This window comes from Dermacentor silvarum, chromosome 4 (genome assembly GCF_013339745.2).
Source record: "Dermacentor silvarum isolate Dsil-2018 chromosome 4, BIME_Dsil_1.4, whole genome shotgun sequence".
NCBI classification, from domain to species: Eukaryota; Metazoa; Arthropoda; class Arachnida; order Ixodida; family Ixodidae; genus Dermacentor; species Dermacentor silvarum.
In genome coordinates, this window is record NC_051157.2 from 20131357 (window position 1) to 20144299 (window position 12943).

Sequence of the window (12943 nt, forward strand, 5' to 3'; positions counted from 1 at the left end):
TTTTTCGACCACCCGAACAAGATGACTACCTCTAGAGTAACCCGAAGCGACAGCCCGAAGTCACCATTACTTTGTAGCGGCCCTGTTTCTGCAATTTCTTCATTTCTTCTGTTTCTTAACAGGGTCACCAGAACTTTTCTGCACGCTTTCTATTTTGGTGCTCGGTGAAAACATGTTTTTGCTAGTGTCTACTTACGCACCTGAACCCGACAACCGGTTTGCGTTAGCAACAGCCAAAACCAACACGAAACCCCACTCCGTATCATTCATGTGAATGCCACTATTTTTTTAGGGGAAGGGAAGGGGGGGGGAGGGGGCAGTGACGTTGTAGCGGTGCATTTTCCGATGCTATTCATTTTGTGCGCATTTCGCTCTTAGCCAGTGGTGAGAGCAAAGCTCCGCCCCATCATCAGTGGGATCAGTCGGCCCTGAACGGTGGATGCACATGATAACAGTGGCACAGAATCAGACGGAAGGCATCGCTATACAAAATCGCGGCCTAGCGCTAGTCGGAAAGGCAGAAGAGACGAAATACCAAGCCTAGTCTTACCTCATCGCTAGCTCGCGCAATGTCCACGTAGTTCGAGCAAGCCAGCCTGGGGTCATTCCGCAGTGGCGTGTAGATACGGCCACTGACGTTGAATAAAAACTTGGTGCACAACACCACGCCATGCGCCACATTTATTCGTACTAATGTAGTACAATGACATTTATTGTCACATGTACATCTCTGAATACAAAAGTAACGGAACGACTCCACTCTTATTCTTTTTATAACTGTGTGTTTTCTCATTCTGCTCCTTACTTGTATGTGTATGTGTGTTTGTGGTTACATATGGCATCCTGGGGTACATATCGCTGGACTCTTCGAAAGCACGAGGCGGAAACACACGCAGTACATATGAAGCAATACTCAAGGTCAACCTGGACACTTGTTCAAACACAAGAACGCATACCGAGTAAAATTATACGCGTACACAAGCAACAATTCACATTGTAACATGAACAGATAAACCATAACGAAGCTCGGGATTACACACTGAGTGGAGTGACTGGGGGTAGAGGAATGAGATAGCGAAACAGTTTGTACGTGCAATGCCCAAGGACTCTCCACTTTGGAGAGGTTGTTTCTCTATCTCTCTACGTTGGACAAAGATGTCCCAAAAACAAGTGCAGTGATGTAGCCGTTCCTAATAAAAAAAAGTGGAAAGCAAGTACGCGAATTCGTTGAAGTGGCAAAAAGTGTGTGTAATGCGCCAGTGTATCGGTGCTTCCACACATAATGTCACGCGTGAATTGCACATCAACTTATTTAAAAAAGAAATTATACTAGGGAGAAGCCGTGCACATACGGTCAAGATTATACTGCGATTGCATAAACAAGCTAGGCGAAAGAAAAAAAAAAACATTCATTCAAATCCAAAAACTTGGTATCTATTTTTGAAGCATTTTGGACAAAAAAAAAAAAAAAAAAGGAGACGTAATTACGCGCTGAGCACAGACACAGACAACACTGGGGATATTGGGATGCTTAAGCCTGCGAACAGATTACGAAAGAAAGAAGAAATTGTAGCTTAAAGATGATTTGTGGTAATGTGAGAAGCCCGCAATAATCGGATCTGCGGCGTACGATGCGTATATATAGAAGGGTCAATGAAAGGAAATGCGAACATTCTTTGGTGTCACTCCAACGGCAAGGAGGGAACTAAAGAAGGATGCTGTAAAATATCGAGCAAGCGGTCACCAAAAATTTGAATTCGAGAGAAATTAAAAATCGTGCGAGAAAAAAGAAAAAAAATGAAATGCCTCGATGTCATAACATGCGTTCACAATTTTATGAATCTCGATGAAAACATCCTGATAAAGATGCAAAAACAGGGCCGGTATAGCGTAGCGGTTTCTTCCACTTGTTTCTAGGGCTTGTGAACTGCGCGACCGACTTTGAAAGTTGTAGAGCGCAGGATCGCGTTATTGTGAGAATTTTTTCCACTTTATTTTTTCATTTGTTTCTTCTATCATCTTTTAATCCATTTAGCCTTTTCCCCAGAACATGGCAGCCAGCCGGTACTTACACTGGCTAATCTCGCTGTCTTTTTTTCCTCTTGTTTTTTTTTCTCTCTTTCGCTCGTTTCTAGGTCCACTGACGAAACGCGGAAAGGAAAAGGATCGAAATAGAATTGTTTTCAATCTCGACACGAAGGTGTAAGCCAGGACATCGTCAAATTCCACCATATTGTCAAATCTGGCATTTAGAGCCAATCAGACACACCCCAGCAGCCCTCTGGACCAATAAGAGCTGACAAGATGGCGAATTCGACAATATGGCGGAATTCGACAATGTCCAGAATAGCACCCAAGGTTAACAGTCGCCCAGAAACCATGGAGGAATGAAATAAACCAGAAGAAAGCATTACGTCACGCAGCCAGCTCTGCCAAGCCAACTCGACGTGAAGCTATTTCCTTCGCTTTTTACCTCGCAGTATGGGCCCAACACGTGACCTCTGAGACTTGACGTAGAGGCCGGGAATGTTAGGTTCCCCGTCGGTTTTCATCGATGAGCATTTCTTCGGCTGTCCAGCCGTATATAGCTCTGTTTGCAGATCGGGATCACCAAGAAGATCTACCGCGCGCTCTGACGTGGCGATCAGATGTTGGGTCGATATACGTTTGACTTCAATAGTTTCCTTCCTCCGTGCCAGAAAAGCTGCCGGGAATGTCAACCCCTTTCCCTTCAGCTTCTTCCGAGGTAAGGTCCCGGAAATGGTACTGCAGGTGGGAAGCATGCTCGGTATTCCACGGTAGTTGCGAAACCATGCTCGGTCGGCAGAATCATACATCACATATATATTCTGATCGGCTCTCTAGATGCACTGGTGCGTGCTAGAGGTATACTTTCGAGCCATCTCAGAAGCGGTCGGAACGAAATTAGAGCCTGCCGTTCTTCACACTTCCCTTTATCTACCCTGCGTCAGTAGAGAAATTGACATGGTTCCTCTGCCCAAACATGCAGTTGCTTTGTTTGTGCTAAACTGTCACCTAGAGATGACATTTTAGGCATTTTTAAAGAAAATGCAGCCGCAATACGGTGGCGCTTTGAGAAAGCTAAATAAACATACGACTTAGCCAAACATGTAGAATTCTGCAGCGCAATCAAAGCTATACGCCTTCTCGTATCAAGTGCGCGAAAGGCGAACTGTGTTCCTAGATTCTCTTGCCGAGTGTTTCACATTCCTAGCGAAAGATGGGACAAATGCATTTTGCCATGCTACAAACTAGTTTTTGCTAATCTTAGTAATTGGAAGACGCACATTTCTATTCAATTTGGTTTGGGCAGCGGAAACATGCGTACTCATGTTAGCGGTGCCGCCCCTGGTGCTTGACAGGTCACCGGAGAAATAATGCCCACGTTTCAGCCAAAAAGCGACTTCAATAAGCGCTGGCATATACAGAATGGTCGACTCAAGTACCACAGCTATACACTCACGAAGAGTTGGAAGTACAAGGGGACACGCAACACTGAACCCACAGGACTACCAATAATCAAGGCCTCTGACAGAAAGTGGCAGGGAGTTAGCTTTTCTTTTTTTTTCTCTCTACTTCTGAGGCCATTTCTTCTCTGAGACATAACAAACAACGGCGCTCACCACCACCAGTCGGGGCCGTGGAGACACCACCATACGAAGAACACAGCCAGCTGTTTTACACACTGCCTATAAGTACGCGCTCTTGGTCAAGCTATAAGCATCTAGCGACAAACAAAAAACTAGAAGATACTCATCCATATGCTACGACTTGTAAATAGAAACGGCAGAAAGAAAAGGAACAAAAGCAAATCAGGGAAATGAGAGTCTGACTAAAAGGCGGCCTCAGGTAAAAACAAAGAGAAAGGTAACACGCTTACACAACAATTACGCTCGCCTTACTCGGAGCACAACGCAAAGTGTCGAACACTCTCAATGTGCTTGATAGCTGTGTGTAATGTATAGGCCCCAAAGAAGACGACGCGCCTGCCTCTATGCTAGCCAAATTTGGCGACGTGTCAAGGGTCAGATCGCTGCGAGACTTTCTTATCGTCGCATTCCATTTTTCACCTAAGTTCCTTCCTAAAGCACAACCTCTCGTTGACGCGCACAGTACAGTCCCGGCCAGTGCCACGTCACCGTAAACAGTGGCTTCGGCTCGCGAGAGACAAGCTCTCACAGTCTTAAGCCCTATAGCGAGCCTACTTCTTTCCTCACTCGCGGCGAACACCCTCAAGATGAAAAAGCGGGAGCCGCCAGTCCGTGAAGCCCGCCATTTGACGGCCGGCGGTGCAAAGTTCGTCTTCAGGTCCACGCAGTAGGCTCGAACTTTCCAAGAGAGTGACAGAGCGGGACAGAGCGCTCAGTTCCTCAGCCCTTGGACTTCCTGCGGTCCACCAAGTAGATGGGATTGTCGACTCCCTGCCGGCGACCCGAGTCCCTCCGGGCTAGTCGCTCTGTCGACGTGGACAGTGCGCCGTTTCCCCTGAGGGAAGACTCGTCGTCGTCTTCCTCTTCGGTTCGGGTGGCACTCCTGCGGGCGACCTTGAGGCCATTGGCGGGCGACGCCTTGGCGTGCTTGCCACCGAACGTCATCAGTGGCTCGGTCCTCCAGCCTTCAGTGGGTCGCCTGGGCGGCGGGCACGGCGGTGCGGGCACGGTGGGCGCGGGAGGTGGCGGAGGCATAACATCCTCCAGGGGGACCACGCACGTGTCGAAGGCCTGCACCACGCCCAGCTCCTGGTCAGGCGTGCGCAAGTGGTCAGCGTACACGGTGTGAGGTCGCGGTATCCTTGTCAGCGTGTAGTCTTCCAGGCGCAGGTTGAGGCGCGGCGTGTCGAGGAAGTCGAGCGTCTTCGACGGCTGACGGCGGCAGCAGCGGATGCTGCAGACCACGCAGGCGATGATGAGCACAATGCCGAAGAGCACCGCGACGGCGACGTAGATTATGAGCTCCTCGCGCGTCGGGACCCAGCGGGAGCGGACCGTGCGCGCTCCGTCGGTGGAGACCTGCTCCTTGACCGAGAAGTCGGTCAGCAGGAAGTGCCTGTCGCCGCCCAGCTGCAGGGTGCCGGCCAGACTCAAGTTGCGCAGCAGCTGCTTGAGCTGCAGCTCGCCAGCTTTGAGCGTCACGTTCACGTCCAGCAGCGTGGTGCAGCGGATGTCGGTGACGCTGATGTTCTCGGCGGCGCTCGTCAGGTTCCGGAAGGCGCCCTCGACGTCGCTCTTGAGGCTGTCGTGACTGCAATTGCCGCGCAGCACCAGCAGCAGGCGTCTCTGGGTGGGCGTAGACTTCATGACAACGTCGTCGTCGGGGACCTCGGGCAGCCGGCGCCTCGTCGTCGTCGGTAATAGTGTCGTCGGAGCCACCGTCGTTATAGTCGTCGCCGCTGACGACGTCGTTTCACTTCCGTTGGTGGCGTTCGGCTGGTGATCCTCGATATCCGTGCTTGTCACGACGGTTGTTTCTTCTGAATGATTGACAGCGGGTACTGTTGTAAATGTTGTTGGTGCTTCTGCTGTGATAGCAGTCGAAGGATGCTCTGTTTTCGAATCCTGCGTCACCGACGCCGTCGACGTTTCAGAGCTTGCGGTACTTGTTTCGTGGCCAGTAGGTAGGCGAAGATGTCTGCTCGGATATTTGCCCCGGCGTGGTGGCTTGTGTAGAGGGCACCGTGGGTGCTGCTGTTCCATTGTCTGGCGGTAACGCTGGAGTCGCAGTCGGCGAGTTGCTTATGTCATTTTTCACCGTCTGTGCGGCGGTTGGCGTAGCAGCCTCTCCAACTGACGTGACAGCGCTGGCATCTGCAAGTAGACAAAAAAGAAGCCACGTAAGACACTATAGGAACGCTATTCTTGCGTCCGCTCGTGTCCCTCCCTGCCTACACATTCTCCGTCCTCTCGTTTTTTCATGGTTGGGAAACACCCGACCAACAATATTTTCCCTGAGTCTAAGGAACCGTTTCTGCAGCACATCGTGTCTGCTTGGTTATATGATAATCTCGCAGCACATGCTCAGCGCAAAATAAAAAAAAGTGTATGTTATGTAAGCACCATTTGTAAGCACACAATGGAGTGAAAATGCGCAGAACAATGAACTTGAAAACCGCCTGCACTTTTTGGGTATAGGTGAACGCATTTATAGCACGACATAGTACGATATTCAACTACAAGGCATCGCAAGACACCGCGATGCGAACTGTGGAGAACGACTAAAATTTGGTCTCGGTTGTTTCTAGTTAAATAGCGCGCACAAATGCGGAGCATGCCTCCCTGTAAGCCATCCGTGTTTGTGAACGTCGTTTCACTGCAGAGTTCCCGCATGTCGTCAGCTGAGAGATAGAGGGGGGGGGGGGTAATCCCGAACGAACGAGCGAGTGAAAGCTCAAGCGCGTCAGTCCCCCTTCCTCGCGCCTCTCCCCGCACCTCGGTCGCGCGAGAGCACGCACCCTTCCCATCGGAGCCTTTGTATCGCAAGTCCGACCATCGACCACCGAACACCGACTGCCGCCAACCCGAAAGCGGGCGAAAGAGGCAAGGAAACCTAACAGGAGACGATATGGGGTGATTCCGGTGAAAAAAAAAAAAAAAAAAGAACGAACAGTTGCTGCAATGAAGCACCTAACTTGCATTTGTTGCTTTAAGTTCCAACAAACGGGAGCGCCGACCTGCCCATCTCGCAATGCATTTGGCAAGTCCAAATTATGAACTGGCGACACGACGATGCACCGCCGCTCACATCCTGTCTTCTTCTCCGAGAGCCTTTGCAGCGTGCTTTCTCCACTTTCATGCCCGAAGCTGTTCGTTACATGTGCGCGCTGCCGTATATACTGGGCGGCAAGCGAAAAAAAGAAGTACTTGAGCGTCTTAATCCTTGATGCTGCGGCTCTTCATTTTGCGCAATGGAGAAGCGCTTCGCGAGAAGCTCTGGCGAACTAACTTCGAAGCCTGCGGCATTCCTCGCAGGTTATCTTTGGTAGCTTCCCTCTTTCTCGCATCTTTCTCTCAAAAAGAAAGAAATAGAAGCAGAGGAAGCCTGCAGCAGTCCTAGTCCATTCCAAAGTAAAGTAAATGTTGACAGCCTAGCTCTTCCATATACGCTGTCCCGTATAGCCGCGATTGACCGTCATTTCGGCCGATCGCCAACCGAAGTGGCGCACGGGAGCGCCATTTCCTGGCGATGATGGCACCCAAAGGAGCGGGCGCGGTTTTCATGCCGTGATATATAGCGTCGATATACGGTATATATATACGAACCGGCTCTAAAGTATTCCATGCGATAGTCGTTCAGGCGCGCGCAGATACACATTGGCAGGGTGCATGGGGAAATAGGGGCTCGTTAAATATGACATACGGTTGAAAGCTCACGTAAGCAGCTTTCGAGTATGCGAATGCACCTCTTCTGAAGTGGTCCAGTGCGACCACGTTCGTCGCTATTCTGGAAGTTCACGATAAAAAAAGAAAGAAAAAAAATACGAACAACGTTTATGCCTTATATAGTTAATGATGTGTAAGTGAATTATTATTATTATTATTTACAGATGGTCAAAAAATTTTGGTAATAATTACGGGTGCAATGAAGCGATTGGTGTTTGAGTCGTCAATTCCAGAGAACACTTATCTCGCACGCAAAGGTGATCTTGCTCTTTGTTTTACTGTCGCCAGAATTCTAGCGATGCGAGTTCATTTATTTTCCTAATGTTTCGCGCAAAACTTGCAATGATGAAGCGTATGGAACGATCGATAAGTGCACGTTCCTATACATGCATGCAAGCCTGTTCTGTAATATACGGACAGCGCATTACATGCACTCGAAACTGTGGAATACTACTGTATTAAAGAGTTCAACGGAACACCATCTGGTCAGGTAAAATCGTGGTATTTGATGCCGCATGGTTCTTGGCAAGAGCCACGCGGCATCAAATTCCATAGCAGAGCACGTTCAAAACACGCGCCACGCGATTAACTGGGCCGAGGCAAAATCTTTTATCACGAAGGGGAACGTATCAGCAACACTACGTCCGGAATCGCTGCTTATCCAAACCACAGAAAACACGCTAAACAGCACGCAACGCAATCTGGTAGACAACGTGTGTTCTCGAACCCTGGGACGAGTGTTCAAGCATAGACATATCTTGTGGTGATCGGCTCATTGTGAACATGATATCTGTACAGATCATGAAACATTAATGATGTCATAATATTAATCATGTCACACACTATACATATATTTAGTCACGCATCTGTTGAAAAAGAGACGGCTTCGCAGCTTCCCGCGCAAGACTGGGCGGTCTTCTCTACCAAGTTACACAACATTGAAAGAATCACGAGAGTTCATTCTAGGCTGGCCTTGTTGGTTTACGTAACGACCAAGACAGATGTGCTGGCCGGCTCGTATCACTAGTCTCGTCGTCTGCGGTGTTCGCCATGTTGATTGAAAGGAGCACGTACATCGACAACTGCTGCACGGTGTTTACGTAGGACGAGACAATGTATTTAAAGGGCAGAAATAAGATGATTCTTAAATAGCATTAAGGACATCCATTCAGTGTTCAAGCGCCATGTATGTTCGGAATACGACGATTTTTTACTTCGAGAAATTATTACCGACAAGGAGAAGTATACATACTGCACTACCTCCCACAGGCCCTCAATTTAGTTCAGTGCTCCACAATTCTTATCGAAGGAGTCCTGGAACTTCGGCACTTCTTCCGTATCATCACCGCAGTTGATGACGGTGGAAGTGCCGATCCCACTGTTCGTGAGATTCAGATGCGAAAACAAACACACACACACACGCACACGCACGCACGCACGCACGCACGCACGCACGCACGCACGCACGCACGCACGCACGCACGCACGCACGCACGCACGCACGCACGCACACACACACACACACACACACACACGCACACACACACACACACACACACACACACACACGCACGCACGCACGCACGCACGCACCACAAACACGCACAAAGAGCAGAACAAAATTAAAATGCATAAACGCTTTCTTCCTGAGCTATAGGTATAGCACGGGTGACATAAAGTGCAAATTACTACAGCTTACAAAATCTACCTCAGCGACGCCTCGCAAGAGGTAATAGTGCCGTTAAAATAAATATATTCCACGCCTGCGCGGTAGACCCACAGAAACAGCGATTCAAACTATACTCATGCACCTTGCGGTACAAGGGCATGCTTATAGTTCGGCCTGTAGTAATCCCATCCTTCCTCCTTGGAAATGCGTGCTTTTGCGTACGTACGGAAGCAAAACAATCAAGTGAAAAAAAAAAAAAAAAAGGAAGGAAACTGGCTCAGGAAGGCGGGAAAACCAGATGGTCAGGGCCGGCAGATGACGAAAAAAGGATCCGGCGGAGGCGCAGTGGGGCGGGCGATATTTCTTCCCTGTTTTTTTTTTTTTTCGTGGATAGATGAAAAGAGAAATCAGCCGACTTAGTTTCGTATGCAGCAGGCGCGACCGAAATGCGTGTGTTTGAGGACGACGCACGTATAGCGGCAAGCTCGGTTGCCCACAGAGCCAGCCGCGCTCGCAGGACCTTCGGGGCGCGGGTATAAGATAGGCGTCGACTGCACGCCCCGAGCACACAAACAAAGCTGGGTGTAAGGATCCGTAGGAGGGTTACGAGATGGGGGAGTCTGGGGTGGAAAGAGGAATGAATACCGGCCAACGTGCACGAGGCCCAGGAGGCAATTTACCGCAAAGAAATACGAGGATATCCTGCAACACAGCAGGAGAGGTGCGCACTGCGACCCCACCGCAGGGTGTGCGAGGTCAGTAATATAAGGAGAGCGGGGCGGCGGGCAATCAGGGGAAGTGAAATCGTGGTCATAAACGCGTGAAGAGGAAGAGAGGCCACGTATAAAGACAAGAGATGTTTCCCTCAAACAGGGAAAAAACGTGGACGACGGAGAGTGAGGGGCATTTTCGTACAGGACAAAAAGCGAGCAGTGGGACTATAAAGGCAATAAAACGGAGAAAATAGGGGTTCCCAAGAACGCAGACCTGGACAGAGCGAACGCGGTATTCTGCAAACCAAAGCGACATCTTGCTCGCAAAACCGAGCTGTCTTTAGCCTAAACACTGGCGGGCGATCTCCGGGCGATAACGGCATACATAGTTGCAAGGCGCGGTAGGTGAAGGCCGCTTCGTATACTAGACGTATGATATCAGGCTAGAGAAATTCGCCTTGCAGTGGCGTGCACACGTCGCCCTGGGCGTTGTAGGAGAGAATGAGGAGGTGGACGGCGCACTGCTGCACAGACCAAAGCGCGCCACATGCTCGGGCGGACAAGATCGCTCTCGACGCCACGTTAGGCTTAACAGCTGCCGCCGATTCGTCGTCGGCTTTACCGCAACACGAACGGCGCTTCCCTTATCCTCCGCTTTTGTAACTTTTTTTTTCTTCCTTTCTCCTTCTACTGGATCGCTCGACGTCGGGCCTCGATTTCGCAGTGGTTGATACCTTGATCGCTTTCTTCGTTTTCCTTCTCTGCCGCCACGACGGGCACGTCTCCTTGTATGAGGCGTTGCAGACAACGGCGCCACACCGCGGCAGCGAAGGCGGTTGTGCGTGCGTGAGTGTTTGGAGGAGAGTGGGGATGGGTTGGGTGCGAGTTTGTATGTGTGTGTGTGTGCCCGCGCAGATGACGCCCACGGCAGCCGGCACCGCTTGTTCTTGTTTTGGCGATTGGGAACGACCTGGAAATTGCCCGTTTCCGTGCACCACTTCCATCGTTCGCGCGCGATCGGGGTTTCAGTCAAGCAAGCACGCAGGGCCCGAGGCGCAATAAGGCTCTGCCAAGCCGAAAAAGCACAAGGCGGAGGCGGTGTTATAAGGCTAACGCGCCGACCGACAAGGTGATCAAAACAGCTCAGGGCTCGTTCTTTTCGTATCTTCTCCCGTTTTTGTTTGTTTGGCTCTCGCGTAATCGTGCTTGGAACTGCGGATGTTTTCCTTTTCCCGGCGCTAAGCGAAACGCAAGCCTTATATAGGGCGCGTGTCGTGGTCTGGTATAGGTCAGTAATTGAACGTACTCAAGAAAAAAAAAAAAAGCATTTAATCCATAGCAATCATATGACGTGCAGGAACGAGCTTGAAAGGGTAACCTTTTGCTTGCTAAACGATGAATGAGTGGAGGGGGGGGGGGGGGATATGTGACAAACAAGTCGCACTAGCTGTGAAGCTTTTAGTTGTACGTTCACCTTGTTGCCGCTATATGAGGGGTCTCACTGAAGATCACTCTGGGTACAGACGCTGCAACTCTTTATGCGCTTTGTTTCGATCTGAACTGTTTCAATAGTGAGCAGAGAATAATCGTGCTTGTCACAAATCATACGCGGAATCTGCCTTACGCATGATTTTTATAGATTTGCAACTTTATGTCAAGCAATCCAATCGTGGGAAACGTGATTTATGTTCTTGATACATGACGTGTATCTGTGTACCCGGACGGTTATCTATCTTTGAAAGAAGTGGGTGCGCAGAATGCTGAGTAGAAATTCAGAAGAAATGCCGACATGTTTCCAGGCTGCGAATTACGGTGAAATGTGGTCCCTGCGCTCCTGCAATAGTGAGGTGACTGGATGTAGCTTGCGGGACTCCTAGACACACTCTTAAATTCCGAGCCTGTAACAGCTGTAGTCGGTGAAGTGACGCCGCAAATAATTTGTGCATGCAATAGAGGGGCTGAGTAAGCAAGTCTCTGGCGGACAAGTTCTGAGTGAACGTAGAGCAGGGATGTAGTTGTTACAGCCCAGTTCGCACCATGCGATTCTGGGGAGAACATTTATGCGAAACTAATTTGGTCCTCCAGGGCACCCAAATGATGAGTCCGTCGATGCTGGTGGTCTAAAATTGCAAATCACGCCGAGAAAACGATGTTTCCGAACCAGCTCGATCTCAGGACCGGCTCTTGAAAGACCGAAATATCTATCTTTTTTTTTTCCCCGTGAAGGGCAGAACCACCGATTGGCATGTCTGCATGTCCCATTCTCTTTATATATATATATATATATATATATATATATATATATATATATATGTGTGTGTGTGTGTGTGTGTGCGTGCGTGTGTGTGTGCGTGCGTGTGTGTGTGCGTGCGTGTGTGTGCGTGCGTGTGTGCGTGCGTGCGTGTGTGCGTGTGTGCGTGCGTGTGTGCGTGCGCGTGTGTGTGTGTGTGTGTGTGTGTGTGTGTGTGTGCGCGTGTGTGTGTGTGTGTGTGTGTGTGTGTGTGTGTGTGTGTGTCAATTGACCCAGTCGCAAAATTACTAGACAGTTCAGAATGGCCTTTACCTCGTGCAGGAGTATGTAACGAACGACAGCCAGAAATATTGAACGTCTAATATAACGCCCCCCCCCCCCCCCTTTCCACCTTCAATTCGGTCTACCGCCTGACCTAACCCAACAGTAGTTATTCCTAGCTTCTTTACGTAGCGGTATTTATGGACTCAAACTCTGACATGGCATTGCACTCATCTGACAGTTAAAAGCAATGTCAAGAAACAACTGGCTTTTAAACAAAGCAGAGATTCTAAGGAAGACGGAGACGAAGTGGCCAGTAGTGGTCCAATAAGAGATGTAACTGAGCCATAATTTCGACAATGTGGCTTGTCTTCGTCACGTTAACAAGTGATTTCCTTGGCAGTGTTTATAATATATCACTCTCCCCCACGCCAATGGGAGAGGAGAATATGTGAGTTCGCATAGTAAGGTGATGGATGTAGAGATGTTCAAGGAGAGGGGAGGGTTAGTTGTGACTGCGAAGGAACGGGTACGGGGGATAGGAGTTGCACCGCCGTGGTTTTGACTGCAATATATTTGTAGACACATTCCATAGTGCACTTATAAAGCCATCTGGCATCCCGTAATTCACCTAACCTGGAATTCGAATCAG

The 12943-nt window shown here is 49.5% G+C and overlaps 2 protein-coding genes across 3 annotated transcripts in view; both read right to left on the reverse strand.

Moving 5' to 3' along the window:
* The window catches only part of LOC119449588 (uncharacterized), a 378080-nt gene that overhangs the window by 119604 nt on the left and 245533 nt on the right, over positions 1-12943 (reverse strand).
* The window catches only part of LOC119449589 (uncharacterized), a 137638-nt gene continuing 125357 nt past the window's right edge, over positions 663-12943 (reverse strand). For both annotated transcript variants that reach the window (XM_037712796.2, XM_049665324.1), the window contains one exon: positions 663-5825. In XM_037712796.2, the coding sequence (XP_037568724.1) occupies positions 4392-5714 (1323 nt within the window). In that variant the 5' untranslated portion in view covers positions 5715-5825 and the 3' untranslated portion in view covers positions 663-4391. The remainder of the gene's footprint in view (positions 5826-12943) is intronic.